The following is a 24,513-nucleotide window of genomic DNA, read 5'->3' as shown; positions in this document are numbered from 1 at the left end:
TACAAATGGCATCATTGATAAGCACCGACAAACACTTCAGATTGGGGAGTGCTGAAAATGCACCAGATTGAACCCTCTCCAGTCTTTTTCCATCTATTTGAAGGACCTCCAAAGAAGGTACATGTGAAAAGGCATCAGCAGGAATGCTTGAAATATGGCTGAAATGTAAGTAAAAAAGTAAAGAACTATTTCAGTGAACCATTTCCCTCCCTTCCTCTTTCACTGTGAAAAAGCACAGGTTTTCTTTTTTGAAAACACTCATCTCAAGCCCTGCCTTTTTCTGTGTGATTGATTCCTTAATGATACTTAAATAGGATTTTTTTTTAACTGTTACATCAAACTAACTGAAGGAGAATAGGTAAAATACTCCTTTTATTCAATGAGGATATCGGGACAGATTTTTTGTGAGAATTTCTTGTGTTTTGTGAATTCCTTCAGAATTAATACTCATAAAATATGTACTATTAAAAACAAGGATACTTTTTTGTGCTGATTTTTCTGTGCTCTCTATGAGTTGCTTTATTAAATTAAATGTCTTTTACAGTTTAATCATGCTTAATAAAGTTCTGACGTAAACTGCTGTACGTGCAAACATTTCAGAGTTCATTTGAGATATTCAGGTCAAAATCAAATAAAGTGCAGCACAGGTGGAACCGAGAAAACTTTTCTGTTTTACAATTTCTTTCTAATCAGGAACTACAAGTGATGTTGTGATGAAGAGATGATGAACTGCATTGCAGTGATAGAATTCCAAAAAAGTTTTCCTAAAATTGCACAAATCTTTGAGCAAACAAGCAACACATCCTCTGTTTATTCTGTGAAAAGTTCCACAGTATGAGCCTTACCCACTACCATAACCACAACCACATGAATGTCAGCGATTAACAGTCAACAACAATAACAAAAAAGCAAATTACTTTATTACATTATCAGTGTTGCATTTTTAGTTACAATTTAGTGGTCATGTTATTAACTAATTATATCCTCCATAAAATGTTATAAATACTAGTGAAATTCCCAAACAAGGAGTCCTAACCTTAAAGACAAAGAAAATAATTTAAAGAAAAAAGCAAAGAAAAAAAGCAGAGCATCACAAAAATTAAACATTAATAAACTCCTACATTCTATTCAATATCTGTACAGTGTATAAGCTAAGTATGTTATTAAAATGCACATAGTTATAATATTCCCACACAAATATTACTTTTGTGCGAGATTTGCACAAACTAATGTGTCATAACATTAGATTAGTTTCCTTCAGTTCTTGTCATTGTTCTGTCAACGTATCGTGGTGCCAGATTTATGAATACCTTCTTAAGAAAACTAAATTAAGAACATTTGTAGGATAAATAAGTTTACGATAATTTATTTAAAATTATAATAAAAAATAAATATCTTAAGAACGCATTTATTTCCTTTTTAGGAATATTTTAAGACTAAAATAACAATGACAAAATAGTTTGACTTGCGGATTGTATTCTAACCTACAGAGGTTAAATTTGTCTTCTATTACAGCAAATTATTTCATACTCGGTAATCTAAAAAGTAAATGTATTCATTCATATCTTCTAACTGTTTAGTCTAATAGCAGGCAACTTCTGTCATCACTATGAGGGGTTTGTGACCCTTTCTCCACTGATAGACTACAGTATTTCTATCTGGAACAAACCTACATGTAGGCTACACTATAATAACTAGTATTAATATGCATTATATTTAGCTAGTATTATAGTGTTGTAACACGTATATCTTAACATCATAATGGTCCAATTAATTTATTAATCATCTATGTAGTCTAAGAGGTCATTTAGAATTGTTTTTCAGAAATGTTAATTCTTTGTCAGCTTTTCTTTTAAAGAAAATACTTAAATATATATATATATTAAGAATTCTTGCCAAGAAGAAAAGAAAATTTGACCTAAGGATTTTATTCTTAAGAACATTTCATGAATCCAACCCCAGATCTTTAACTGACAGAACAGGCGACTTTATTTGATGGTGTATAACATTCTTAAATATGAATGCAAAATAAGCAAAAACAGCTATTTTAAGAAGGAAACCATCAATGAGTTTTAACAGTTAGAATTTTATCATTCAAAAGAAAAAGCAAAGCTGTACTGCTCAAAATGAATACGCTGTTTAGAAATCAGGCCTGACTGTTCAACAAGCCTTCAACTTTTCACTCTTCCGCGGTCTTTTTTCTGCTCTCCCTTCCGCTCAACCTTCTTCACTTCTTCTGGAAGTGCAAACTTCTCCATTGCCTCTCTTTCAAATTCATCCATCTCATCATCGTCGTCGTCTTCCTCGCTCTCCTCTCCCTCTCCCTCACTGTCGCTGTCTTCTCCTTCAGCCATGTCCTCTAAGATGTCTTCCACATCTTCCACAAACTCCCTGAACGGCATCTGATCATGAGCGAACACTCCATCGGTGAAGAACTCCTGCACCAGCTTGCGGAGCTCTTCTTTGCTGGAGGTCTGGTCCTGATCCTGGAGCTTGTTCAGGTAGGACTGGAGAAGGGTCTGGAAGTCCCGCAGGCTGACGGGGGAGAGTCCCTCGACTCGAGCGCAGTCGGTCACACCGCTGCACGTCTCCCGCTGGCCGGTATAGTGCTGAATGCGCTCTCTCTGTTTGGTCCAGTAGTTTTCACGGTCGTTATGGTGATGGGAGGCGGTCTCGTCTGGTGGTCTGTGGCCACGTCTCTCCTTATGTTGTTTTTCCTTTTCATTGGAGCTATGTTTCCCCTCATTTTTATGGTTGTACGCCTTCTTTTTTTTCTCCTCCTTTATTCCATCTCTTGACTCTCTTTGTTTCCCTCGCCAGTGCTTTCCCTCCATTTCTTTTCCATCATACTCTTTTGGAAAGTCTTTGTCTCCTTTCCATTTTTTCTCTGTTTTATCGCTGTGCTTTCCATCACTCTTTTCCTTTCTCCACTCCTTTTCACCTTTCCATTCATCCTTCCTTTTCTCTTTCCATTCTTTATGGTCATTCCCGCTACTCGGTTTCTCACTTTTCCAGTCTTTGTTCTCTTTCCGCTCCCCTCTCTGCTTCCATTCTTTTTCCTCTTTCACTTTCTTGTTCCCAGTATCCTTCCAGTTCTGTTCGTTTCCCTTCTTCTCATCCTGTCCTACATGTTTGTCTTTCTGCCACTTTTTATCTTCCTTCGATTCTTGTTTTTCCCCCCACCCCTTAAAATCTTTACTTTCTTTCCTCATTTTAGCATCATCTCGTTCTTTGTCCTTTTCCCACTCTTTTCTCTTGCCTGCTTTACCTGCCTCTTGGTGGCTTTTATCATTTTTCCTCTCCTTCTGTTCCTTAGCATGTTCTCCCTCAGTCACTCTCTCCTTCCTTTCCTTGTCATCTTCCTTTTTTCCACTTTTCTTCTTGTTCCATTCTTTGTCTCCCTTGCCCTCACTGGTTTTGCCCCCAGTCTTCCTGGGCTTCGTGTCTCGTCTTTCAATCGGTGGTACATCACTTTTGTCTCCAGCAGAGGGCGTCCAAGAGGCTGCTATGGGGTGCACAGATTCTGCTCTTCCTTGAAGAGAAAAAAGATGCAAGCTTATTTTTTTTTTTTTAATTTCATGAAATACATTTTTTAAAGCAGAGAAAACAATCAAAAATGTTCTTTCCATTTCATAACTTAATTTGTTTTTCATAATGCTCTGTATTTTAAAACAAGTCAAGTTAAAGAGATACAAATGCTACTAGGCTTTCATCGGTTACGTTTTTTTATTTTTTATAATAAAAAAAAATAGATAGAATACATGTTTCACATTGATGAATCACTGCTGTCAGTGTGTGTGCATGTGTGTTCACTGCACCTGTGCTCTGTGTGAGCTGTGAAACTTTAACTTTCAGATGCTCCAGTTCTCTCTGAAGCAATGGCACGGCCTCCAGCTCTTTCTTTGCTCTCACACTTTCTTCTTTCATTCTCTCGTTCTCTTGCTCCAGCTCCTTCTGAAGAGCAGGGACTCGATCTAGTTCTCCTTTTATCCTCTCACACTCCTTCTCCAGCTCTTCTCTCCTCACACGCTCTTTCTCTCCCTCCTTTGCCCGAGACTGCGCTTCTTTCAGTTCAACTTGATGTTGCTGAGTGCAAAAAATGAACATTGAACGACTGAAACGCTTTAATTTGGCCATACTTTGAAAATGTCCCTGCTACTTTGTAATACAAAAGAGAATAATGTATTACAGAAATAGCCTTATTGAATATAACAGTCATCCAAAAGTAAATTACAACAAGAGTTTTTGGTCCTAGAAACCTTGAGGAACAGTATAAAAGGTCATTTACATGTGGAGCCTGTTTACTTGTAATTCTGTTGCACTCATTTGGACTTCATTTAACACAGATTCTGTACCTGAAGCTGTGCCTGTAGTAACAATACGTGCTGATCTTCCTTTGCCTGTTTGCTTAAAATATCTGGAGGCTGAAAACCAGCAGGCATGTCTTTGGAGACCTCAGGATTCAGCCACTCCTATCACACACATAAATGATCAACAGATGATAGAATACGAACTAAAATATAATGTGTAGGTCTGTAACGTCACATAAAAAATGAATAGCAGATGAACTGACCTGATTTGTTGGCTCCTTCAACTCTCTAACATCCATGTCTGATTCTGAGAAGAAAACGCAGAAGATCAAGCAAATCAAGCAACATAACCAGAATCACAATCCCATATTGATCAGTAAAAAGCAACAATGGCCAATGTGATGAAGATGAGAAAGTAGTTAGGGACTGAAGGATCACACAAAAAGCATGCGGTTCAAGCAGTGGCTTATTTATAACATGCAATGTATTAAATTAAATCTGTACATTAATCTACAGTAAATGTTTTCGATTCATTTTCTAAATGTATGCATTATTCATGTAACTAACTTATATGGTCTTTCAGTCTTCCACAGTTATTCAGAGTGGTTATGAATCCACTTGAGATCACAGGAAATTAAACAGGATGCACAAACAATTTCAAATGCAACTGTCATGAGTTATTGTACAACATGAAAGCGCAATTTAACCAGTGCCCAGATAACTGCAACTCTCAATTTCCCCCCAAAATTAAGATTCTGTCATCATTTACTCACCCACAAGTTGTTCCAAACCTGCATGTATTTCTTTCTTCTGTTGAACACAAAAGAATATATTTTGATGATTGTAAGTAACCAAAGAGTTTCTGGTCCCCATTGACTTCCATGATGTTTTTTCCATGTTGTTTCTTCCAACTATTGAAGTCAACAGGGACCAGAAACAGTTTGGTTACCCACATTCTTCAAAATATCTTCATAGAAATTCATACAGGTTTGAGGGTGACAAAATTTCATTTTTGGGTGAATTTTCATTTAAAGTACACAAAAGAGAAAGTGTATTATTTAAATTATTCTAAAAAATAAATAAAAATGGTCTCAACTTAAGGAACCATTGTTTCTACATTCTTGGACATCCTGGATATTTGAGATAGTTTGAGTAAAAAAAAAAGATTTCTAGACATTGAAAGTCATGTAAATGTAAATTAACAGTATCTTTCAATGGCATTTTAATACATATTACTAATAGAAAATTACTAATAATTGTTCTAGATTTGGCAAGTTCTAAAATATTTCATCAGGTAGAAAATTTTGAGTAAAAAAATATATTATTCAAATTCTTATTCTTAATTCTTATCCAGCAAATCATGACCAAGTGGAAAGGCCATTCAAATATTGTTGTGGACAATGAGGGGCATAGGGGTCAAAAGGTTGAGAACCAGATCATATCCTGCACATATGCAAAAGCACATGCATGTTTTCAACTGCGGCATCCATTCACCAGCAAATTACTTTGAGCTTAAGCATCTCATTGCTCCATCCATCTCACACAGACACACAAACACTCTCTCTCTCTCTTCCTACCACCATCCGGGTCCATGAGCATACCTGTGGAACAATACACCTCAGTCTCAGACACAGGAACATATTCAAATTCACTCTCTGATATGGGCCACCGCATAGGTACTTTTGGTCACATGCCCCGTTTTTATGACTTGCAATATTCAATATCAGATTGTCCAGGAGTCTTATAAAAGTTAATTCTAAACATCCTCATAAATGGTAAACTCCATCACACATTTCTGAGTATGTAGTTCACGCAGACGTCTCTAGTGACTGACAACCTAATAACGGCGGCCTAAGAGCAGTGTCTTGATCCCATTTATGAAATCAAACTGAAAAAAATGGGATACAATTTTATACACGTAACGTCTTACAAATTCACTCACAGTATATTATTTGTAATGACAAATTTATTTAAAATAAGAGAAATCTTATCTCACTTTAACTTAAAAAGACCCACTTTTTGGTGCTGAATATGGTAATTAAATAAGAATATAGGAAGTATTATTAAAATCATACATTTATTTAATTGTTTGAATATGCTAAGTACTTGATATAAATAATACAGCAATCTGTATTTCATTTGATTTGTTAAAAATGAAAAAGAATGTGAAAACGGGCCTCATGCTTACCAGAGAAGAAAATGGTCCCTAGCCCTAGAAGAATTACAGCTGCAAGGATGCACTTGTTCAAAGAGAAGACGGTTTCCTGTTCTCTTTGAGGTGGTTGAAAATCTTCCTCATCCCCCTCTTCATCATCATCATCTGCCTCTGTCTTGTCCAAAGAGCCCAGGTGGGAGATTTTTCTCTTTCGTAAAGCGTTCCCCTCCTTCCCGGTTGTTTCTAACACTTCTTTAGACTCTACACAGAAAAAAGGGCACATGATTATTGAGGATATTCAGTAAGTCAATAAAAAAAAAAAAAAAAAGCATGATCTGTACACAAATATACAATCCAAACATTGCTTTTTTTTGGCTCTGGAACATATTATTAACTGTTCACTGTTTTCTGATTCTAGGGTTATGTTTCTTGAGCTACAAATCATATTAGAATGATTTCTGGAGGATCACGTGACACTTGAAGACTGGAGTAAAGATTGCTGAAAATTCGACTTTGCCATCACAGGAATAAATGACACTTTAAATTATATTAAAATAGAAAACGGTTGAATATATTACAATAGAAAATTTGACTTTTGAATTGTAATGTATGCTGATGTGCTACCCAAGCTACTTGAAAAACCACGGCCAAAGTCTTACTACGATTTTGCTGCAGCCTCATTCCTTTCTTCAAATTACATAAAGTGCACAAATTTTATAAAGACAAACACTGACACACCATCTTATATAATTTCAAAAAGATTTGGGAAAAAAACAGAATACAATCTGTAGTTTTTTCAGGATGCAGGTACAAGCACATGTTCATCTTAAGAAAGAGAGCGAAAAACAGAGAGAATGATGCATCTGAAATGTAATCAGAGCACACGCTTTATTTATAGTATATAAATAAAAGAATAATAAACAGAAATCAAGCTGCCACCAGTCATCATGCAAATCCATCATTATTCCAGAACAGATCTGCCAACTGCAGTTATGCTCTGTTTTGACCACCACTTTAAAAGTATATACAGTACATAAAACATAGAAGCAAGCAACAAGTATTAAAAACTAAATCAAATAATCACAAAATAGATTATAAATACACTAAATATCACTTATTTTGTACAGTCTCTCACCTTCATTTATGGTTTTTCTCAGAGAGTCCTCATCTGATTTAAACCAGTCTCTTTCCTGATAAACTGAAGCAGGAAGTGGACATGATCCCGAGGTAGGACTTATGTGAGCGTATGAGTCAGAGAATGATTCGCCATCAGCGCTGGGAGAAACTGGGCTCTGTGAGTGGCCTTGATCCCCGTGGTCAGGGGTCCAGGAGCCGACAGAGCTGGGCTCTTCTCTCACATGTGCTGCATTCAGCTGCGCCCGACCCTCACTGGTCTCCGGAGACGTCACCTGGTTAATATTTTGCTAGATTTAGTTACTATTTTACACTAAAGGAACAAGAAAAACAGGATGATTTTTTTCGTTTTGTTATGGCCAACAGGATTTTAGAACATTTAAAGCATTTATTCGAGGAAGGACACCTGAGAGAGCTCTGGAGGCTCTGACCCATGGGTGAGAGCGGGGTCAGACTGTAACAGCGAGGATGTCTCTGTCGGCTGGTGAGCAGATGCTTCAGAGGAGTGCTTCTCTAGGTCAACGTGGGCCTCCGGTGAGGGCTCAGGTGCTTTTGAGAGCTGCTCCTCCATATTAAGACATTCAGCTACCTGACCCACATTCTCAACTCCAGACACCTGCACACGGAAAGTGAAAGATTCCAATTAATAAAAGAAGTATGTTTTTGGGAAGTTTTACCACACTTACCTTGCGTTGTTCTTTATGATACATTATGATACCAGCACATCAAGTAATTACATAGTACCCACAGTATGAGTGCACAGTACTATTCATATTATTTAGAAATATCATGAGTTATTGATTACACTACATAAATACTATGCTTCCATAAACTATATTACGTAAATACTGCATCTATATAAACAGAAGATGTGTATTCAAGTCACTGCATGTATGAATTTAAATTTTCACACATATACATTTATAGACACACATATATAAAATGCCTGGATGCAACGTCATTGACGCTTGTATCAGTCTATGCATGCAATAACATGATTATTTTCAAACCAGAGACTGTCATCCTGGCCTTTGACCCTGACACACACCTTCATCTCTGAGGTAAGAAGAGTCCAGCTGCTTCCATTGGCACTGTTGCTGTTTTCAGACATTGCCCCCTAGTGGCTCCGTCCAGCAACTGAAAAACATGAGCACTTCAGAAAGTCACCAGTTCCAGTTCAGTGACAAATCAACAGAAAAATACAGTAAAATTTAGGACCAATTGTATTGTGGGATGAGTTTCATTGCATGAGACGTAAAGGATATGTAAAGGACCCTGAGCATGTAGAAAACTACTGTGTTAGCATACACTGTACACATAAGACATTTCTTTTTAATGAAAGGACAAGTTTATATAATGGAGAAAGTGGTGAGAGAGTTCAGTGAGGACGGTCTCTGTACTACAGGCCTCTACTAGTGGAAAAGAGAGAGAGTGAAAAGCTGGAGCTGCGGTGAAAGTGTTTTTCACTTCATTAGTATTATCCTTGTGTTGCTCCATTGGTTACAACAACGGTTCCCTGGCTGGCAAATATTTTGGCAAAGAACGGTGTTACTAAGGATGTCAAGTGAAACAGTCCTAAATGCAAGAGGAGAATGGTGGAGTTATACACATACTGAAAACAGTGAAAAAAACAAAGCAATGGACCTACTGCTCACTACCAGAAAACCAAGACAGACGTGAGCTACTTCTCCAAGTGGGTCAAAGACGAACAGCCATTTCAATGAATTACAGCACCTTCTTCAAACATTCTTCCATTTGTGCTAAATCTTTTGAATTCTAAGTAGATCTGAATATTAAATAGATCTGCGATAAACAAAGCAAGAACGGGATCCCGTTAAGCCAAATGGTGAATCTTCCATGACAATTTCTAAAATGAAAGAGGCCTAATCATCGAAGTGCCACTTTGTGACACACTTCACTCTTTAATAAGGATCTTTTTCCTTTCGCAGTAATTTGGGTCTGCTAATAATGTGGCTCCCATGAGAGTTTTTTTGAATGTAGCCATGAGAGTTGTTGAGGATATAGAAAATGGATAACAGCTAAAAATAGCACGGAAAGAAGCACAAAGTGCACCTTACTGAACTGGTATTATCAAAAGATAATGAAAATACTGATGTTTAATATTTTAAATAATAAAAAAAATAACACAAAAAATAATTATAAATATAGTATACAAATTGATGAATTGTTGTAAGTTATTTTAATTATATATTGTTGATAATTGTATATTGTTTTAATTGTCTTACAGACAAAAGCTTAGCTTTATTAAGCTTCCTAAAATATTGACACATTTTTGAAAGATTCTTGAGGTTGGAAGGCTTCCATATTAATGTAATACATTTATTAATCAATTATTTTAGAGAAAATTATCATATTATATACGATAATAAAATTAGTGATTATTTTACAGAAGCAACAACAAATATTTTATATTTGTTATTTTAGGGGTAAGCTAAGATTACTCTGGTAAATTTGTGAACTATTAAACCAGATAAACCCAGACCGTTTTAAATGAAAAGCTAGGTCCTCTGTCAGTTTTATCTCTTCCATCTCCTCTTCCAACAGAAAATGTCCATACAAGGACACATCTAAACGTCATACGAATATCAGCACAATTATTACTTCCATGCATCATATACGCATCGCATGTTCTCTGTGTTTGGATGTTACACGGATGTTGGACATCTGTGCACGTCTTAAGCAGATGCGGTTGAGAAATGGGAGTGTTCAAAATTAAATTTGCACGCAAATGACGAAGTCGCACTTTACATATACACACATTCATGCACATGCCGGAAATATAGAAGAAAAAAACAAGCCCCAAGTTTCATGTAAAGGCGATTTGAATTCGATTAAATACGAAAAATTTCTAAAAGTATTAAAGAGAACCATACCTAAAAACACTGAAGCACCTTCCGCCTTAAATACTCTTCAATTTCCACCACGCTCTCCTTGTCTTGTGCAAAATTGCAAACTTAAGTGTGCAGTTTTGTTGACAGGCCCTCGGTCTCCAAAGTTTTCCACCAATCAAAGCTTGACGTTTAGCAATGTCCCGCCCACAGACTGGTTCTCCACCAATGACAGCATACGTTATCTTCCGCCCTTCAAAGCACACTTTTTTTGTGTGTTTGACTAACGAACACAGGTGACATGATAACGAGGAGATGTGTGCTCAAACAAATGAGAAAGGATCCCGACAAACCTCCATCCGCATATATCAGACTTGGTGTTTATGTCTAGTAGCCTAATGTAAAACATGGATAGAGTGTTCTATTACTTTTCTTCCAAGCAAGACTTTAATATAGCATCATTTCTGTGCTTTATGTTATTTAGAATTTTCTTTATAGACTCAAAACCAATTTCAAGGGCTGTTTGGAACAAAATATGATTTTGAGTCACTGAATTTGCTCTGAAGAATGAAAGTTTTCCTAATAACAGGAAATTAAATTTGAAATGCTCTTAAATTGGTTTTGTTTATATAGTATCCTTATTTGGATTTGTGTTACTTATGCGTCTTAAGAACCTTATAAACTGTTCTTATTAAAAAAAAAAAAAGCCTCAATACAATATTTTTATAGTTATCATCTATAAAAATAGATTACACTTTTGAAAGGGATTCCAGTTTCACTGTGGCCATGCTTATATCACTTTTTGACTTGGGTTTAAAGGCCATATCAAGCCCCCAAAACACACTAGCATTGCGGTGAAGAGTTTTGCATGAGCAAGCTTGACCTACCCTTTTCTTTTCTTTTCAGAAACTACAGATAAGTGACTGTGTAATGTAGTGTAATGCCTCAGTTTACAATAGGCTGTTTATTTGCATAGAGCATCTGATATGCTACTTTTTAAACGTATTAGAACCCATTGTGAATACATTTGGGTAAAATACTTATGTAGAGTATTCAAATAAGCATATGGCATACTTTATCTGTATTCACATAAGTAGGCCTAATTTAAGATATTACTAATAGTGTCTTTACATATAAACTATTAGCCCTACATTTTACAGTCACAGTTTGTAGCCGTACCCTGAATTTTAAGCCATTTAAAAACTCTCGTGACCTTTTAGTTATTTAAAAAGAATTACACAATGTTTTTTTTTTATTTTTCATTTATTGCACAAGTTTCTCAAACGGTGTCAGTTAAAACATGTTTGAATACCACCAGCATGTCGACAGGGATGTGATCGCCTGCGTGCTCTAGAGTGCCAGAGACTTGTGAGGCACGAGTTTCTGCCTGTGTGTGAAGAGATCTGGATTCAGGTCAAAGCATCAACACATCTGTGATCAATCATCCACCTGCTCAAACGCTCTGAAAAAGGAAACATCATGAATATCACTGTCGAGCGGTTTTAAATATCATCTGACGATAAATCTACTAATTTATTCATGCTTCAAAATATTTATTTTGCGGTTGCCTAGGGCGCCCTCTAATGGTCACATCACTTTATTGCACACTTCTACAAGGTCAAGGCTAAATGTTTTTGATCCCTTGTTTTGTTTCAATAAGTTTAAATAATCAATTCCAATTAACATTTAAGTATTGCTCAACTTTAATATCTCATTTAATCCTCAAACAGCTTAGAAAAACACTTTTATTAGTTTGCTTAAAAATGACTAAAATTAAAATTAAATAAAAAATGACTAAAATTTTAAAATGTAAATATAAGATGAAAAACTTAAAACCCTTAAACAAAACTTTTGACATGTCACCTTGGCACATGAAGAGATAATTCATCCCAAAGTTGTGAGTTTTTTTTCTTCTCTTGAGCATAAGAGGAGATATTTTGAAAGCATGTTGGTAACCAAACAGTTGCTTTTTTACTGTGTGTGTGTGCAATTATTTACCTTTCTCTTAGTCCAGCATCTCTTTGATGCACCAGCAGCAGAGCAGGAAGTAGAGGCACTCTTTAAGAGACTGGATAACTCCAAAAGCCACATTCCCTCCCAGCAATTTCCTGCCGTGGCCCATCCTCAGAGCTGCATCTCTCAGGTTTTGGCCCATTGAGGAGGGCATGGCCTGGGGCAGCGGGCGCTGTGGGTGCATCTCACTCCACCGCTCCACGGTCGACTGGAGAGTGCGAGCGATACTTGAAGGGAGGAACTGGAGGAGAGCGGGCCAGGTCCTTGTTTGCCGCTGCGCGTTGTGGGTCTCCACTTTTTCCTTCAACCGTAACGTCTCTTCAGATTTAACACTGGAGCAAACCGACTGCTGTGTGTTGTGGGATACACAGACCCAGTGCCCCCTGTAAAATGGGTTTCATTCAGCTCTGGAAAATGCCAGCAAACTGTTCACCTCCTATTACACAATGGCAGCACAACATCTCTCATCTACCTATTGTTCACCTCTAATTCCACTACTGTGCAGTGAAAGGTCCTGAATGACTGTCAAAATATTCTAAAAAAGTGCGCAAATAAATACAGACTTTGTAATAATGTGACGAGTGTCACAAAGAAATATTTATGGATTAATCTTAAAGAAGAAGACAGTAGTAAGATTCTGAAATGTGACATTTGATCTCGATCTAAAAAAAAAAAAAAGGTAATAGGTGAAATGAAACACACCAAGAAAGGTGAATGATATATGTATTTATATATGTAATCGATCATTTGATACAGGTGTAAACATTTATGTTTTCCCCAAAGAACAACAACATGAAAATAATTATTAAAATATTCAAAAACATGTATTAAAAAAAAAAAAGAAAAAAAAAAAAGAAAGTAACATTTATATAGGCAAAGAAGAATAAAATGCCTTTGGCTTAGAAAATAGCAAACAACCAACCACAACAAAAAATAGACACCGTAACCACAATAACAGGAAGTGTTTCCATGCAACAAAAGGCCGCTGTGAAATATGAAAATGAGCAAACAGTTCAGTGGCGAGTCAAAGTTGTAAAAGCCAGATTATTCCAGCCCTGTGTATGTTTGCATCCACGCACACAGACTCATAAACACACTTTCTTTAATCTTCATTTGTCAGTTAGTGAACAGATCCGTGGTGCTATGAGCACATAAAAAGTCTGATGGCAAAAAAACAAAAAACAAAAAAAAAAACATTCAATGCATTAATTTGAATAAAATTCACATAAGCGTGAAGGCTGGTCACATACAGTTGCAGTAGCCCCACACTGCAGAACACAAGATCCAGGGGGCGTGGTTGGATCCAAATCTAGGGGGTGGAGACGGGTGGGTTTAGGGATCAGGGGGTGGAGACGGGTAGGTTTAGGGATATGTAAGGTGGGAGGATCTGGATTTTGCGTACTGCAGTGAGGACCATCTCTACATTTGCGGCTGGGATCCATCTGGATTCATAATGTGGAATGAATGTTGACCACTGACTCAAAGTCCAAAAGTGACATCTATTAAAAAGATTAAAAATTAAAAAGTTGCCCATCTCAAATTGATAAAGTATCCAGATAAGTTCTTTGCACATCTGACTAAGTGAATCCTCAATTTACATAGATTTGTGTGATTAAAAACAATGCTACTGCGTTGTCTTCAGGAGAGCATGTCAAATCTTACACCTTCATGTTTTTTTCCTGCGAGTTTACAAATTCCCAACAGATACATTAGACACAGATCCACACAGTGAATGACTGGTTTTAGACAGCTATTAGCATAGGCAAAGCTTATTTACATGTTCTCTTGCAGGGCAGCTAATGTTGGTTACTAAATGACAGATAAAAGGTGTTTATTCACATACTGAAGTTGAAGCAACATAACACGATACTAAGCAGTTTTATTTAACCCACAGACCAGCACTAAACTTAGCACAGTAAAAACAGCGTAGCAGAATTAATGTGCAGAAGACTGCTTTCCCAAAACCTGTTCTGAGCCTCACTAAACTGGTGTCGTTTTTGCAGTTGATTATCTTTTCCGTTGTTGTTGTTTTTTCCCAGAAAAGAAAGTGTCATGATTACCCATAGAATCACAAAAAGGCGACTGTGTTTTATCGGTGTGTCTGTGTTTGGTAAAAAGGCACGATCAATATCAGAGCAAACAAAGATGAAAAACGTGGTTTCCTGTTTGTGGCTTCAACAGAAACTGCACTTGCGGCTGCAAAGACACGTTCACAATTCATTTGGAGCGCTTTTCCTCTTCTTGGCTGGTGTGTCCCCTATATGTTATACATGTTGTTCAGATGCAAAGTGATTATAGTGAATCTTTGAAAAGGACGCATGTTTTATAACACACACCATAGCCTCCTTACGCTTTCTCCAGTAACTCAAGTCTCCGGGACAAACAGAAGCAGCTGACAACTCGATATATTTGAAGAAATCGATTGTCAATGCGAACAGAAGTGACATCCACAAGATAAATAGAACCTCTATTTCCCAGATTAAAACCATCCCAATGATGACGTCAGCTGACCGAGATGACATCATTGCAACAAATATATAAAAACTTAGTTAAAATGACATCATAAAAAGGCTTTAATCTGATCTCAAACTACGATCCTTCAGTCCTATTCAGGCTTACACACCCATGTCCACTCATTGCACTTCATTTTTTTTCTCTTGTCCCTTTTGTCCCAAGCTGATATATGATGTTATGTGGAAAGGGAATGTTCCCTTTTTCCACAGTCTAGTTTGTTGTATCTCATAACAGGCCGCGTTAAGTCCCTCACAGCGTCTGCTTATTTGCATAAGGAAAAATCCACACAAGCTTTCACATATGTCCAGGGGTCTTCCCAAGTAACCAAAATTCCTCACGTTCGGAATTCTATAAAGGGTATTGTGAGGTTGAGATTAAGAGGCATTTCTGTGTGTTATCCCCTGGCGGGAACACTGAGAACAGAGATATTCCGGTGGGAATTCTGGATGTGATTCATGAGATGCGGAAGGGGATCGTGAGAATGAGCTCTGGATTCTCTTTAAAGTTTTGCATATTCATCAGGCAGTCAGGACACCACGGAAGTGCAAGATTTCCAAACGGCCGCAACAAAATGCTCTCTAAAAACAAACTCTTTGGATTTCGCCCATTGCACGAGATGTGAATCTTTAGAGTGCTTCAAAGGTTCTGCAATTTTAGTGCATTCACATCAACTCTCGACTCGAAGAATAATTTGAGACATGAAGTCGTGTTTGGGACATGATCCATTCATAGTTTGGCTTTTTATAATCGCTTATTTCAAGCGACGTGTCCGTTTGTCCTTGAGTAGAATGATTGCATCGCTTGGTAATTTCATGGCCGGTAATTGATGCGGTACAAAATTCTTTGTTTCTGTGAAGATATGATTATCTTACACTCCCAACGGATAAAAAAAGAAGAAAATAAAAAGTTTTTCTCTAATAGAGTCTGGCAAAAATAGCAGGAAATAGAGGAGTTTGTTTCTCTTAAATGTGTGGTGGAGAAAGATCTGCCTTTTTTTGTTTTTTGTTTAAGCACGGCGATCGACTGGCTGCTGCAGACACACCTCACTTCCTGCCGAGATGATTGGCAGCCGGTTGTCCTTGTGATAGCTAATCAAGTGACTGACGCTCTCGAAGCGGTGGTCTTTGGTGCGCACCTATGAAAGGAAGAGAACAGACGTTAAAGAATTGTATTAACATGCTATAGAATTCTATAATGTTTTAATAAGGACAAAAGGTAGATTTCATCACATTACTCACCACTCCCTCTGGATCCACCAGAAGCAGGTGTTTCGATTGACCACCCTGCTGTCCAGTGAGGACGTACTGGCCTTGGGTGGTGTTTGACTCCCGCACCAGGAAGTCTCCATCCTTGGTCAGGAGTCTTTCGGCCTGCCTGCGGCTTATAGGACCGTGGAACCAGGGCTCGTTTTGTAGCTGCTCAGCCAGAGGGGGCGCCACTGTTCCCGACATGACTAAAGCAGCATCAAATGGCTCTAAAGGACAGAGAGATTGATATTGGTGCATCTCTGGAGAATTTACACTTAGTTATTCTACTAACTACTAATTCTAACTAAACTTTTTTTTTTTTTTTCATCAAAGAATTATAATAATTTAAAATAATAAAAAACTAGTAAAAAACTGTGCAAATCATGCTTTTATTAATGTTGAACAGATTTTTACTGTATGATACTATTATATTAATGAATATGAATAAACATTTTAAGAAGTAATTGCTTTAATTATCATGATTTTTACACGGATTAAGGAAAAACATAAAATCACTATTTTTAGCCATTTTTTAATAAATATATGAATATCAAGACACGCATTATAAATCCATACATTTTTCCAAGCATTAGTTACTCACTCATATCAAATGCATCTCTGGTAGCATTCCCATTGGCTGCTGGCGCTGGGAGGCGGGATTTATCAATATTGACGTATGAGGGGTCATCAAACAAGCCTCCCTCCTTAACACCCACTGAAAGGGAGAAAGAGAAAAGAGAGGACGACTGTGAGGTTAAAGTAAGTTAACCTTCAGGTGAGTGCGCTTAAGCTTTGACTTTCTGATCCAGCGATCCAGAAGCCACCCATCAAAGGAGCTGTGTAATAGGTTTGGGCAGCTTCCAACAGAGAGCATTGAACAGTGACAGAAACACTGCTGACTCACTCTGCAGAATGACAGGCTCAGCTGAGAGCAAAATGAAATGAAGGGAAGTGCGATAATATAAGACTGACAAATACTATGTGGCACTATGAAAGGAACAGGGCAGGGATTATTAGTGTGAAGCATGTGTGTTTGTGCAAACCTGACCTGGAAGAGGAGGAAGAGGCTGCTTGTGAATATCGTTCTGGCTGGGCTGTCCAAAGGGCTGAGGAGAGACAGGGAATTAGAGTGCTGATGCATATATTAACCAGTGGAGTTTTGTTATTTAACGAATCAGTGTTTGTAAATTAATCTTTTAAGTGAATTAAACATAATAATTCACTTTTATACACTGAATCACAATTCTTGTACACTAAACTCTCTGTTTTTTGAAGACGGTGAGCTCAAGTGCACTGGTGGCTTTTCCAGCCTGTGAAGACTGACCATAACATGAGCCAATAGCATTTAATACAACAACAACAAAAATGATATTATATTATATTATATTATATTATATTATATTATATTATATTATATTATATTATATTATATTATATTATATTATATTATATTATATTATATTATATTATATTATATTATATATTAATGGTACTTAACAGAACCCTTTGAATGGTAGGGTCTCATGGTTTTCATAAAAAATATTGAGCAGCAAAAATGTTCTACCATTGTTAATAATAAAAAGATGTTTAGTGAGAACTAAATCAGCATTTTAGAAAGACTTCTGAAGGATCATGTGACACTTTAGACTGGAATAATGGCTGCTGAAAATTCTGCAAAATTCACCATGCTTTACAATATATTAAAGGATTAATTTAAACTGAAATAATATTTCACAATATTACAGTACTTTTATCATATAAATGCAGACTTGGTGTCTTTTATTACAAACTTTAATCAAATCCAAGTGTTTTTTGTTTCTTTACGGTAGAGCTTGACAAATGCTTACTCATGCTTAGCAGTTCACACAATGGAGGAAAAATTAAAGATCTGCTTTATTGCCATTCGCAAGAAAAATTCTTATGATTCTTAAACCCTTGCTGAGGTCTCTTTATAAATTTCCATCCACACAAATTGTTATAAAGGACTTATTTTCAAGACTTATTTTGGCTTTGAATGAATCTGTTCTTTTTAACGAACCAAATCCACTAAAATGATTCACTAATAACACGCAAAAAGATTCACTGAACAAAACTTTGTGGTCATGAATGAATTCAAAAGACTTAAAATCCCAATACATCAATGTTAACGAACACAAGCTTGTGCAGACGTGTGTCTCACCAGCGTGGCTCCTGTACTGTGTCCAGGACGGGTCCTCATGTCAACCAAGCCTCCAATGGGAGCCTGTTTACCGGGGAAGTTATTGTAATACGGAAAGTCTTGAGGCGGAGGCAGGTCCTCTTCCTCTTCCTCCCAGGCCAACCCATCGAAAGGAGCCATCCTAAAGGTAAAGATAATATTATTATATAGAGATGCTGTTTGAGTGATGACACGATGTATCGTTTCATTCTGCTACCAGCAGGAATAGACACAAACTCAATAAAAAGGAAGTAGGAACAATAAACAAATATAATATGCTCCAAAAATATAAGTTTTTAATGAGCCTTTTTGATCTTTTTAAATCCTTAAATCTGCACATTTCTTGAGCAGTGCTGATTTAGCCTTATTTATATCTTATACATTTACATTTTAGCTTTTGTCATTTTTATTAGATGCATTATACTTCTATTTAGCTTTAATTCTTGTTTCAGTTTTTAACGGTAATTTTAGTACCTTAAACCTATTTCCATTAGTTGCCAATGCAACAGTTCATTTAATTTTTTAATCTAATATTTATATTCTATTTCAGCTTTATTTAAGTTAACAAAATATTTTTAGCTAAGAATAACATCACTGTTACTGAAAAGCAACATTGCATAAAATAATACTTGTTTTCATAGAATGCATGTAAAATATAAAGGATATTTGGATTATCAGTCATCTTTTTAGATATTTTATATAGAAATAAGGCAATAGTACTCATTAGTAATACGATGTGGGTACGCAGTGCAAATAGCCACAGTCATGTGTTTCAGCACCTTAAACGCATGCTGTAAACAGACATACAGGATATTAAGGGGGTGTCTAAAGAACCTACGAAGGTGCCATCATTAAACAATGCACAAACACTCATGTAAACACACTGACATAAATGTAAATGTTTGCAGCACTTGTTTGAACAGGCACATACCGGTCATGAGGGGTAACCACTTTGGGGGGGTTCTTCAGGTACTGTTTAAAGCGGAGTTCAAAAGCCTGGCCGATGGTGCTGATGACCTCCTGAGCCAAGCCCTCTGAGCACTCCAGGATATGACATGCTACCAAATATCAGATATTGAATATCAAGACATCAGTCATTGCCAAGAACAAGATTTTCCTTAAAGTGATAGTTCACCCAAAAATGAAACATCATGTCATTCCAAATCTTTCGGGTAAATAATTCCTTTAAAGCCATAACAAATAATGCTACATATAACCAAGTAATTTCGTATTCAACATCAAATAAACCAGTAATTTAAAATTCACTTGCGGATATGAAAGAACTCAATGTGAAAGTGTCGAGGCATATATTTACCTCTCTGATTGACGGGGTCTTTGGCGACGTAGGCAACATACTCTGCTGTGTCCTGGGGAGAAACAGAAAGAAAGGGATGGAGAAGAAGAAAGGAAGAATGAACAGGGGAACATTAAGAGAAATTAGAGAGTAGACACAAAGAACAAAGGGACAAGCAGAAGAAAGCAAGTCTTTTAGCTGAGGGTGTCTATTGACTAAAGGGCAGGAAACAGAAGAGGAAACAGTAGGGGGAAAGAACAGATGACTACTGACAGCAGGACAGATGAAGAAGACAAATGAGAAAGAAATGACAGAATGAGAGTAAAGCTGATAGAAGCAAGAGTAAGACGAATATGAGGAAAAGAAATGTATGTAGTAGGGTTTCATCCATCAACCGACTGATTAACGATATGTACATATTTAATAATAATAGCATAAAATGCAAATGTATTTATATTTAATATTAAATCAAATTTAAATCAATAATTAAATATATTGTATATAATCATTAAATAAATAATTAGTATGTACACATTTAAATTATTATTTTCTAATTAAATTAGTAATTGAGTTCTAATTGTTCAATTACTGGTTTCAATTTTGCATTTTATATATATATATATATATATATATATATATATATATTTTATATATATTCTAAAATGTTATATCTATTAATCAATAATTGTAATTAAATATTAATAACAAAAATTTAAGATTTTATATTATATTTATTAATAAATACTTAAAAATTGCATTATTAATCAGAATTAACTTACAATTTAACTATAATTTTAATATAATAATTAACTGAACGAATTTAGACAGACTCAGGCAACCCACCAACTAACTGATTTTGAAAATACGGTAGTTTTGCACATTCCTTCTGCTGGAATGTTGTACTTCAGTACACTATCAAGGTCCTTGCAGTGAATACAATCATTATTTAAAAAGAAATGCTATAACAATGACTACAGTGAGCCCATTTGTACAGACGACCTGAGGACGTATGTATGTGTTGTGGAGTCTGGCTTTGCATGGCCATCAGCTCGGCTGATTACGAAACAGATTTGTGCTACAGCTGATTAAATTAACTTCTGATAAGCTTAATCGGCAACAAATGATGAACATCCCTAGTAAAGACAGAATAAGAAGGAGAAAGAGATATCGAGAGAGAGAGGGTGCGACTCACTGGATCTCCTCCTGATGCAAAAGAGATGGACTGCATGTGATGGTTGGCAATAATCTGTAGGGAGAGAGGGATGGAGAACAGGACAATGTGACAAAAAAAAGTGCAGTGGGCATGAGATGAAAATGAGCAAACATGGAAGCGACAGAGGATGAGTAAAGTAAGGGATGGACAGAGAGGGAGACAAGGCGAGAAATGATGTGGTGAGACTGTGGTCTAACAAAAAGTAACAGAGCAGTTGTGTGCAGTATTTCTGCATGGTTTAGATTCATTAAGATAAACACACATCAGCAGGGCAATTACGCCAGGCCCTAGTCTGGCCTCCAGTCAGCTGCCTGCTGGGCAGCCCGAACGCTGATAAACCTCACTGCACTAATGCCAACACACTGGTATATAACTGAACACTTATTAGTGAGGGAAAAGTCCTGTGGTGCAGCTGTAAACAAGCCAGAGGATATCTGCTCCAGCCAACTACACCAACTTTACATAATCTAGTGGGCATCTGGGTAACACTTAGCTAAACATCAACAAATTTCTGAAGATTAGCCCCTTGAAATGCAGGTTACTTTAAACTATTTCCACTTTCTGTTTTAGTTAAGTAATTTTTTTTAAACTCAATTAACACTTTGTAGTTTAAAGTTTAATTTAGATCAATTAGCTCAACTGTGATGGTCAGACAAGACAAAGTAAAAAAAAAAAAAAACATTTTGGCCATATAGAATCAAAAAATTTAAAATGTGTATTTTAGCGCAATTTTATGATCTTATGACAAGTGAGGAGGAGGTTTTCTCAGCTTATTCTCTAACAATTTGTGATCAGAGCCAAATTAGTGTTTACACTAGTGTACACTCTTCATGGAAATAAACCTACTTAAATAGCTTGTCTCTACACATGGCACAACTAGGATATGAGAAAGAATTTTAAACATTGTAGAAAAGGCAAATTTCACTTTTAAGTCATACTGAGAAGTATCTTATTCAGAGGTATTTTATCCATCCTGTACTGTTGTGAAGAGCGTCTGCATAACGCAGGGTGCTTTCATCATTAGCTGCGTGTAACAGTGAATTTCACACAGCAAAGGAGGCACTATATACTTGTTTGCGTGCGTGTGTGATGCCTCACCTGTTTGCAGTCGATTGCCAGTAGGTTTAGACTGCTGGTTGACACGGTGAGGCTGATTGTCATCCCTGCAAACTGGAGATTACTCTTCCCTAAGATGGAGGAGAGACCACGAGAGGAGGGCTGCGAAGAGACCGAAACACAGAGACTCCATTTAGATACACATAAAGGAGTCATACGATGCAATTAACATTTTTTTAAAGACTAAATTCTCAAATCCAAAGAGATATTCTTTATTCAAGTCAATACTCTGCCACGCCCCCAAAACAGCTTGTTTAAACACGCCAACACATGTCTACCTCACTATGTGGAAAATTTGCATAATGCCGCACAAATGTTCACGCAAAGAAAGGTTGCCTGGTTTCAGTGACCACAGTAGTGTCGAAGCAGTCATGTCAGAGAGATATTGTGTGCTTTAGGTGAAAGCAAAAGCACTTTATTTGGCCTTCCAAAAGTAGATGCATTTAGGAATCTTTAAGATTACTTGCAACAGAACAGCATCGCATTTTATAGATGACTGGTTCATGAACCTAGGAGAGGAGGTAATTCTGACTTTGCTACGACAATCTGGCACTTCTGAATCAGCTACTGTAAGTATGTTTTGTTATTAGTTTAATAATTGAGTATTTGCTACTGACTGTTCAAATGCAGAGTTTTGCACGTCGCGTGTGTGTGCTCAAGAGTGTGTGAGAGTGAGAGAGAGAGAGAGACAGGTTCACACAGTGGGAGTCAGCTCTTTTAACCGTCTGAGGCTTGTGTAACGAAAAACACATAGGAGCTTCATCACTGTGTTTTTCTCATCACTCTGTTCCTCTTTCACGCTTGAACTGATGGTAAAACGAAGGACATTATTAACAGACTTTACATTTATTTTGAAAGATGAAGCTCATGATTATGGAAAGGGCCGTTACATTTCCGACGGGTGCTTAATGTGTTCGGCCAATCACAATGCACTGGGTCAGTTGGCCAATCAGAGCAGACTGCGCTTATTAGAAGGAGGGACTTTGTAGAAAACGACGCGTTTGAGAGGCGGGGCATAGAGGACCTACAATGATGTACATTATTTGAAAAATGTTTTGAACATTAAAGTATGTCAACATATTCTGTTACACCAAATACTCAAGATAATGATCTTTAAAAAAAGCATTATATGACCCCTTTAACACACATTCGGCTGGTTCCCTTTCTGGTTTACTTGAGGTGAAATTGGTTTAGTTAGTATAATATATTCAAATATAATTTTTTTAATATTTCACACTATTAACGTTTTTACTGTATTTCTGGTCAATCAAATCCAGCTTTGTTGAGCATAAGAGAGTACTTTCACACACACAAAAAAATAAAAATTATAATTATAATTTCATTAATTATCCCAAACTTTTGAGGAGTAGTGGAACTGTAAATGAATGATCTGTGCTAAGCCTATTTTTGATGTGTTAATTTTAGGCATTAATGAATGTAATATAAAGAATATATTGAATAGAATGAATAAATGACTATTTTAATGTGATCCCCTTTGAACAGACTTTAAGTGGCATATGACCAATAACAATTCAATGTTAAAAGCTGTTATTAATGGAAAACCTCAATATGTTAAACCAGAATTGATTTTATTTTCACTGTAGAGCCTCTGTTACAATACTATCAGTGTGAAAGCACAACACAAGCTGGCTGCTGCAGTTACACTGATGCTCCGCTTAACACACCATTCATGCATGTGCTGTGAAACAGGTCTGTGTTGATCATAACAGGATCAGGACAGACTATTGGTCCTCACTCACACAAACCATATAATCAAATTGAAAGAGGTCTTGTCTTGTACCCTCCAACCTCTGAAACCAACCATAAACCGAACACCACAGCTGTGAAACAACACTTGAGCAAACAAGTATGAATGTGTGTGTTGAAGATAACATGGCACTATTTTTACTGGAAACCATTCAGGCCTAACTAGAACACTGTGAGGTTTTTGAGTTGTACCTCTAACTAACAAAAGGGCAAATATATTGCGAGCTTGAAAGTCTGTGTCTGAGAAAGTAAGATAAGGTAAAGCACTGGATACCTTTCTCCTTCTCTGAGCTCCTTTGGCACCTGGTACTGCCTCACACACCATTGATATTGCCTCCCTGAAATACAAAACAAACGGTTAGAAATGTACACATATGCTGTGAGGAGAACAGAATCAGATTGTTAGATGAGTTTCTATCACACTCCTTTCATGCATTCCCAAAATACATATGACTGAGGGACTGTTACATTAGACACACGCTCCAGTCATTACATGTCCTGCCATCTCACACACACAAAAAAAAAGTTAGACACAAAAATTATAGTGAAACTTTGGACAGTTGGTGGCGCTAGAGAGAATGTCTTAGACCCACCAAAATTGGTGTACTTAATGTTGGCACTGTCCTCTATCAGAATGTCAAACCATTACAACTTTATAATAATATTAAGAACGGGAACAAACACAATAGGGTCCTACAAAAATC

The 24,513-nt window shown here is 36.7% G+C and overlaps 3 protein-coding genes across 10 annotated transcripts in view; all 3 read right to left on the bottom strand.

Moving 5' to 3' along the window:
• Positions 1-903: 903 nt before the first annotated feature.
• LOC128030844 (pre-B-cell leukemia transcription factor-interacting protein 1) lies at positions 904-10,635 on the bottom strand. 5 transcript variants are annotated; one of them, XM_052618882.1, is made up of 10 exons: positions 10,494-10,635; positions 8,648-8,736; positions 8,006-8,215; positions 7,601-7,874; positions 6,499-6,726; positions 5,888-5,911; positions 4,574-4,617; positions 4,356-4,472; positions 3,819-4,086; positions 904-3,532 (listed from the first exon to the last, which is right to left on the bottom strand). In XM_052618882.1, the coding sequence occupies exons 2-10, from the start codon at positions 8,708-8,710 to the stop codon at positions 2,172-2,174; spliced, it is 2,589 nt and encodes an 862-aa protein (XP_052474842.1). In that variant the 5' UTR covers positions 8,711-8,736; positions 10,494-10,635; the 3' UTR covers positions 904-2,171. The 5 variants fall into 5 exon arrangements, with proteins under 5 accessions (XP_052474842.1, XP_052474843.1, XP_052474844.1 ...); XM_052618883.1 differs by having other exon boundaries at positions 904-3,526; XM_052618884.1 differs by having other exon boundaries at positions 904-3,523.
• A 1,047-nt stretch (positions 10,636-11,682) lies between these two features.
• Positions 11,683-13,049, bottom strand: LOC128030710 (lens epithelial cell protein LEP503-like). The gene is made up of 2 exons (XM_052618568.1): positions 12,447-13,049; positions 11,683-11,910 (listed from the first exon to the last, which is right to left on the bottom strand). The coding sequence occupies exon 1, from the start codon at positions 12,643-12,645 to the stop codon at positions 12,454-12,456; it is 192 nt and encodes a 63-aa protein (XP_052474528.1). The 5' UTR covers positions 12,646-13,049; the 3' UTR covers positions 11,683-11,910; positions 12,447-12,453.
• Positions 13,050-13,174: 125 nt separating this feature from the next.
• Positions 13,175-24,513, bottom strand: part of LOC128030709 (SHC-transforming protein 1) — a 33,177-nt gene continuing 21,838 nt past the window's right edge. For 3 of the 4 annotated variants that reach the window (XM_052618565.1, XM_052618563.1, XM_052618567.1), the window contains 10 exons: positions 24,084-24,147; positions 22,025-22,144; positions 20,906-20,959; positions 19,735-19,786; positions 19,351-19,477; positions 18,402-18,561; positions 17,271-17,328; positions 16,824-16,937; positions 16,214-16,449; positions 13,175-16,110 (listed from right to left, as the gene is read on the bottom strand). In XM_052618565.1, coding sequence (XP_052474525.1) covers positions 15,982-16,110; positions 16,214-16,449; positions 16,824-16,937; positions 17,271-17,328; positions 18,402-18,561; positions 19,351-19,477; positions 19,735-19,786; positions 20,906-20,959; positions 22,025-22,144; positions 24,084-24,147 — 1,114 coding nt within the window. In that variant the 3' untranslated portion in view covers positions 13,175-15,981. The remainder of the gene's footprint in view (positions 16,111-16,213; positions 16,450-16,823; positions 16,938-17,270; positions 17,329-18,401; positions 18,562-19,350; positions 19,478-19,734; positions 19,787-20,905; positions 20,960-22,024; positions 22,145-24,083; positions 24,148-24,513) is intronic. The other variant, XM_052618564.1, reaches the window with a different exon arrangement.

The sequence above is a fragment of the Carassius gibelio genome, chromosome A16, assembly GCF_023724105.1.
Source record: "Carassius gibelio isolate Cgi1373 ecotype wild population from Czech Republic chromosome A16, carGib1.2-hapl.c, whole genome shotgun sequence".
Lineage (NCBI taxonomy): Eukaryota > Metazoa > Chordata > Actinopteri > Cypriniformes > Cyprinidae > Carassius > Carassius gibelio.
The sequence above is the reverse complement of the archived record's forward strand: the minus strand, read 5'-3'. Positions and strand labels throughout refer to the sequence as shown.

Excerpts from the sequence above, each read along its gene's own strand:
- LOC128030844 (XM_052618882.1), bottom strand. The coding sequence starts at position 8,710 with ATGTCTGAAAACAGCAACAGTGCCAATGGAAGCAGCTGGACTCTTCTT. Across the intron at positions 4,087-4,355 it reads TACTACAGGCACAGCTTCAG|CAACATCAAGTTGAACTGAA; the intron begins GTACAGAATCTG and ends TTTTGCACTCAG. Across the intron at positions 3,533-3,818 it reads ACAGCTCACACAGAGCACAG|GAAGAGCAGAATCTGTGCAC; the intron begins GTGCAGTGAACA and ends TTTCTCTTCAAG.
- LOC128030710 (XM_052618568.1), bottom strand. The coding sequence starts at position 12,645 with ATGCACCCACAGCGCCCGCTGCCCCAGGCCATGCCCTCCTCAATGGGC.